General features: G+C 36.9%; 1 protein-coding gene across 1 annotated transcript; it reads right to left on the reverse strand.

Moving 5' to 3' along the window:
• Positions 1-1,971: 1,971 nt before the first annotated feature.
• Positions 1,972-2,398, reverse strand: LOC148194280 (uncharacterized). The gene is made up of 2 exons (XM_088097167.1): positions 2,258-2,398; positions 1,972-2,157 (listed from the first exon to the last, which is right to left on the reverse strand). The coding sequence occupies exons 1-2, from the start codon at positions 2,396-2,398 to the stop codon at positions 1,972-1,974; spliced, it is 327 nt and encodes a 108-aa protein (XP_087953293.1).
• Positions 2,399-6,633: the final 4,235 nt, after the last annotated feature.

Genomic DNA, 6,633 nt, shown 5'->3' on the forward strand with positions numbered 1-6,633 from the left:
GTTCTAGATTTACCTATATGTGTCCATATAGATAACATCAATGATCATGCAATTGAATGAGTTAAACAAAGCATGCATAGAGTAAAGAGGAAAAACTCTAACAATTAATGAAGTAAAGCATATAAAATCAAGAATCAATTCAATACATGAGAGTTTCAAAGGATTACATCGGTTCCCCAACAACAATGGAGGTTTAGTTCACCATAGACATGATGAAACTAGATGAAAAACAATGAAAGAATGAAAGATAGAACCCTAGAATTTGAAGAAAGGAGCTTCCGCATCCAAAGTCCGCCTCCAAGGGGTGAAGAAAGTGTGATTTCGCCTCTTTCTGCCCAAATATACCAACCCTAGGTAGACTAAACCCTTATATAGCTTATTAAAAATTACAGAAAATAGGCCCAAGCCCAATTAAATGGCGCTCAGCGGTAAAAGTTCCGCTCAGCGGTGACTGCGGCTCTTCTTTTGTGCACTTTTACTTCCTTTCCTGAGTCCAGCTCCTTACTACTTCAATTTCTTTCATCTAATTCATCTTAATTCCTGCCAAAACAAGGAAAACCAAGCATAAAACCCATCCAACTCTCTTATTTCCAAAACTTAAGCAAAAGCATGATTCCAAGCTAGTTTCTAAGTCATAAAGGTTGTCTTTAAGGTCAAAATTAAGTATAAAAATAACGATTTTTCAACCGTTATCACAACCCCAAACTTAGAACTTTGCTTGTCCTCAAGCAAACAAGATGTAACTCAGTCTTCCACCAATCCATACAATGGTTCACCACATTCAAAAACTCTTTCTTTCAAGACAAGTAATTACTCAAATTAGCTTATCAAAAAGAATTCAATCAAGATGCACACATGCTTTGATTCAATCAATCTCATTGTGGTGTTCACATAGTCACATAGTATCCAACAAATGCTATTTTCATGAAAGATCAATTAACTAAGCATAGATGTAATCATGTGCTCATGGAATTATTCCTCACTAGATAAAGTGTTTCACTCGATCACACAAGTGTATATAGAGGTCACTCATTCACTCTACTATCACAATGTGACATGAATCAACTTTGCCTTTCATTTAACCACAATTAAACACAATCACAAACAAGCATCATCCCAAGGACTTTTCTATGGTTTATAATGTGGCTGGGCTAAGAAGAAAATTGGTTTTTCTGGATCACAAAATCCTTGAGTTAAGAGAATCATCATTTAAACACAACCATCCTTACTTCTTCCAAATTTCTTTTGCACTGAGCTTTTCTTTTTCTTTCTTTTCTTTCCTTTTTATTTTGCTTTTCATGTGCTTAGCTCAATGCCTTTTATATGCCCTTGTTAGACTTCCCAACAACCCCAAACTTGAACCTTTATCAATACCACAAGATATTCTCAACTCAACTCAAGGTAAAGATTTTCAAAAAAGGTTTTCACATCACATTGAAGGCTAAAGGTTCAAAGGATAAAGCACATTGTGCTCTCTTTTATTGGGCTAAAATCATGCATTTGGCTAATAAAGGGTTACCAACAAATGGCCTTGATCATATGACACATACAAACAAGTGATTCAATCATAGAAACCTGGGCAAAGTCATTCATGCTTTCAATGTAATAGCATTCAATCACAAAAACTATGGAGTTCAAAACCTCACATATAAGCTCATTCAACATTCCACATACACATCCTGCTTAGCATCATAATCACAATCACAACATCATGCATTTGTTCACATAGCTTGTGAACAACCACCTGTATATCAGCATATAGTGCACAATCTCAACTAATCAATATCCAAGCATCATCAAGCAATACTCATCATGCATAAATCACAAGCAAACCATCATAGCAGCTAAAGTTTAACACTGAGTACATCACAACCTATTCTAAGAACATAAGCAAATAAGAAAAATGAGTTTAGAACACTGGGGTGCCTCCCAGTAAGCAATTGTTTAACATCACGAGCCTACCCAATAAGCTCAAGGATCAACCAACTTCCTCACTGTGGACAAGCGTTCCACTTCTCCTCCCAGATAATGCTTAAGACGTTGACCATTCACTACCCAGCTTCTTTGTGGATCACTAGCAGCTAGATCAACCAATTCAATTGCTCCATGTGGATGCACACCTTTCACTATGAACGGTCTTGACCATTTTGACTTCAACTTTCCAGGAAACAGTTTCAATCGTGAATTGAACAATAACACCTGCTGCCCTAGATTAAAGACTTTTTTTTATCAACTTCCTATCATGATAGAATTTTACCTTTTCTTTGTAATTCCTGGATGAATCATTTGCATGCAACCGCATCTCTTCAAGCTCCAGCATCTGCCTTCTGCGTTTATTCTGAGTTTCATAGGGATCAAAATTCAAAAATTTAAGAGCCCACAAAGCTTTATGCTCCATCTCCACTAGCAAATGACATGTTTTCCATAGACTAACTGAAAAGGTGATAAACCCATATATGTCTTCATTGTCGTCCTATATGCCCAGAGAGCATCATCCAGTTTCTATGACCAGTCCTTTCTTGATGACGCAACTGTTTTCTCCAAGATCCTCTTTATCTCTCTTTTAGACACCTCAACTTGCTCATTGGTCTGTGGATGATAAGGTGCAACTACCTTATGTCTCACACCATAATGTTTGAGTACTTTTTCCAGTTGATAATTACAAAAATGAGATCCTCCATCACTAATAAGTACTCTTGGAGTTCCAAAACGTGACAAGATCTTCCTTTTTAGAAATTTAATCACAGTATTGACATCATTTTTGGGACACGCCAATGCTTCCACCCATTTACTCACATAGTCCATCGTCATCAATATGTATTCATTGTTGAAAGATGGTGGAAAGGGTCCTACAAAATCAATACCCCAACAATCAAAGACTTCAACCTCTAAAATGCCCTGTAATGGCATCTCATGACGTCTTGTAATAGTCCCAGTTCTTTTACACTTATCACAATTTCTGGCATGGTTATGAGCATCTTTAAACAACGTAGGCCAATAAAATTCTGACTCGAGAACTTTTGCTACTGTTCTTTCTCCATTGAAATGTCCTCCATAAGGTGAGTCATGACAGTACAAGAGAATTCTTTCTACTTCTTCATTTGTCACACACCACCTCAGAAGATTATCTACTCCAATTTTGAACAAATAAGGATCATCCCAGATAAATTGCTTGGCATCATGCAAAAATTTCTTTCTTTGTTGCCAATTGAGATCTTCTGGAATTACTCCTGCAGCTTTGAAATTGACTATATCAGCAAACCACGACCTTTGTTGAATGTACATGAGTGTTTCATCTAAAAAAGATTCCCAGATTTCTGCTTCCTTGCTAGTAACCTCACTGTTAACCAACCAAGACAAATGATCAGCAATCACATTCTCACTCTCCTTCTTGTCACAGATTTCCACATCAAATTCTTGTAATAGAAGCACTCATCTAATCAAACGTGGCTTAGAATCCGGCTTTGTCAACAAGTATTTTATAGCTGCATGATCTGTGTAGATAATCACCTTAGACCCAATGAGATAAGGTCTAAATTTCTCCAAGGCATACACTAGCCATGAAATCCTTTTCAGTAGTAGCATAATTCAACTGGGCATCATTCAAAACTTTGCTGGCGTAATAGATTGTGTGAAATACCTTCTCTTTTCTCTGACCAAGCACAACTCCTATTGCATAATCACTAGCATCACACATTAGTTCAAAATTTTGATTCCAATCTGGAGCTACAATCACTAGGGCCGAAACCAATTTGCTCTTCAAGATGTCAAAGGCTTTTAAACATTCCTCATTCATCACAAAAGGTACATCTTTAACAAGCAGATTACTCAATGGTTTCGCAATTTTTGAGAAGTCTTTAATAATCTTCTATAAAATCCACCATGGCCTAAAAAGCTTATGATTCCCTTCACATTTGTTGGTAGTGGAAGTTTCTCAATGACTTCTACTTTAGCTTTATCCACTTCAATCCCCCTAGCAGAAATCTTGTGACCTAACACAATTCCTTCTGTTACCATAAAATGACATTTCTCCCAATTAAGCACAAGATTCGTTTGAACACATCTTTTGAGGACAATATCAAGATTAGCCAAACACTTTTGGAAAGAATCTCCAAACACCGAAAAATCATCCATGAAAACTTCAATACACTTTTCTATGAGGTCAGCAAAAATTGCTTGCATACACCTTTGAAAAGTAGATGGAGCATTAGATAACCCAAATGGCATTTTTCTGTAAGCAAATACACCAAAAGGACATGTAAATGTCGTCTTCTCTTGATCTTTTGGATCCACCACAATTTGATTATATCCAGAGTATCCATCTAGAAAGTAATAAAAAGTCTGACCTGCCAATCTTTCCAGCATCTGATCCATGAAAGGAAGGGGAAAATGATCCTTCCTAGTAGCCTTATTCAATTTCCTGTAATCAATTCACATTCGCCATCCAGTAACAGTCCTAGTAGGAATAAGCTCATTCTTCTCATTATAGATTACTGTCATCCCACCTTTCTTTGGCACTACCTGTACTGGACTCACCCATTCACTGTCAGAAATTGGATATATGATGCCAGCTTCCAGAAGCTTTAATACTTCTTTTCTAACAACTTCCTTCATCATAGGATTTAACCTTCTCTGTGGTTGAGCCACTGGTCTATAATCATCCTCCATAAAAATTTTGTGCATGCAGTAAGTTGGGCTTATACCTTTGAGATCTGAGATTAACCACCCAATAGCTTTTTTGTTGGCTTTCAGTATTGCTATGAGCTTCTTTTCTTCTTCAGGAAGCAAAGAATTACTAATGATGATTGGTTTTGTTCCATCTTCTTCTAAGAAAACATATTTCAAATGTGATGGCAACATTTTCGACTCCAGCTTCTTTTCTTTAATTTCTTCTTTGGTATGAATCTTCTCAAAATTAGCCTCCTCCACTGGAATTTCCTTTAACGTCATCAAATCTGTTAAACACTCATCAATTAATTTCTCTTCCTCTTCATTCAAATCATCACATGCATCAATGAGAGTTCTTTCTAACAGAGAAGAACAACGCACCATCGTCTCTTGCACCATACAAACTTCATCAAGCATATCAATTTGGAAACATGCTTTATCATCCTTAGGGTGTGTCATGGCTTTGAATACATCAAAATTCACTTCTTCATCTTGCACTCTTACTTTAAGCTTGTCATTCTCCACATCAATTAAAACTCTAGCAGTCTTCATAAATGGTCTCCCTAGGATAAGAGGCACATCTCCATTCTCCTCCATCTCCATTATAACAAAATCCACTAGAAATACAAATTTGTCAACCTTTACCAGCACATCTTCAACCACCCCATACGGATATTTAAGAGACTTGTCCACCAATTGAAGCGCCATTCTAGTAGGTTTGAGTTCCAAACCCTCAATTCTTTTGAACATAGAAAGCGGCATTAAATTAATGCTAGCTCCCAAATCAATCAACACCCTTCCAACTTCCATCTCTCCTATGGTGCATGGAATAGTGAAGCTTCTTGGATCTTTAAACTTAGGAGGTAATTTTTGTATGATTGCACTGCAGTTACCTTGCGCTTCAATGGTCTCCTTCTCAATGTATTTTCTTTTCTTTGTAAGGAGTTCCTTCAAAAATTTTGCATATGATGGCATCTGTTGCAATGCTTCAGAGAAAGGTATGGTAATCTCCATTTTTTTAAACATCTCCATGAACCTCTCCAGCTGCTTTTCTTTTTCCTTCCTTGAATAAATCTTTGGATAAGAAAGTGGTTTTTCAAAATCTCTTTCTTTTTTTCTCTCATCTATCTCTTCTTTCTCTCTTTCTTTTTTTCTCTCATCTACCTCTTCTCTCTTTTTTCTCTCTCAATCCTCTCTTTCCACTCAAGTGTTTCTTTCTCACTCTCATTTTCTTTCTCTTTTCTCTCTATTTTTCTTTCCTCTAACACTTTGCCACTTCTTGTAACAATGGTTTTACACTCTTCCCTCAAATTACTTTTCGCATCCTTCACACAACCCTCCATCTTGTTGACCAATTGCCCAATGTGCATCTTCATACTGTTAAATGCAGCCTCTACATTCTTACAATAAGAGACGCTCACTCTCATGAATTGTTGGAAAGTCTCCTCAAGCTTTGTGGTTTTCTCAATTGGAGTAGGTTGTTGCTGCCACTGTTTCTGCTGCCTTTGAACCATTGAAATATTATATATCTCTTGTGGTAATAAGGAAAGCTTCTTTGTCACTTCTTCCAACTGTTGAGTAATAATTTTATTTTGTGCAAGCAAGGCATATTGAGATTGCAATTGTAAGACTCCCTTCTGTTGAATTGGAGTTTCTCTTTCACTATGCATCTTGTTGTCATTAGTAGCCATGTTGTCTATCAATTCAAAAGCTTCCTCTGGAGTCTTGCATTTAATATTACCTCCAGTTGAGGCATCTAACATCAATTTGGTTTGTGAACCAAGACCTCCAAGGAAAAGAATGACTATTGTTGCTTTGTCAAAGCCATGAGTGGGCGTCTTTCTCAACAAGCTATTGTATCTATCCCATGCTTGACCTAGCGTCTCCTCCATGCCTTGTCTAAAAGAAGAAATTTCTTGCTTCCCTTTGTTGATTTTGGACTGTGGGAAGTACTTGTTAAGAAAC

The sequence above is a fragment of the Vigna umbellata genome, chromosome 8 (assembly GCF_029865625.1).
Source record: "Vigna umbellata cultivar VRB3 chromosome 8, Vumbellata_1.0, whole genome shotgun sequence".
In the NCBI taxonomy this organism is placed as follows: domain Eukaryota; kingdom Viridiplantae; phylum Streptophyta; class Magnoliopsida; order Fabales; family Fabaceae; genus Vigna; species Vigna umbellata.

Excerpts from the sequence above, each read along its gene's own strand:
- LOC148194280 (XM_088097167.1), bottom strand. The coding sequence starts at position 2,398 with ATGGAGCATAAAGCTTTGTGGGCTCTTAAATTTTTGAATTTTGATCCC. Across the intron at positions 2,158-2,257 it reads CCAGGAATTACAAAGAAAAG|TTGAAGTCAAAATGGTCAAG; the intron begins GTAAAATTCTAT and ends TTTCCTGGAAAG.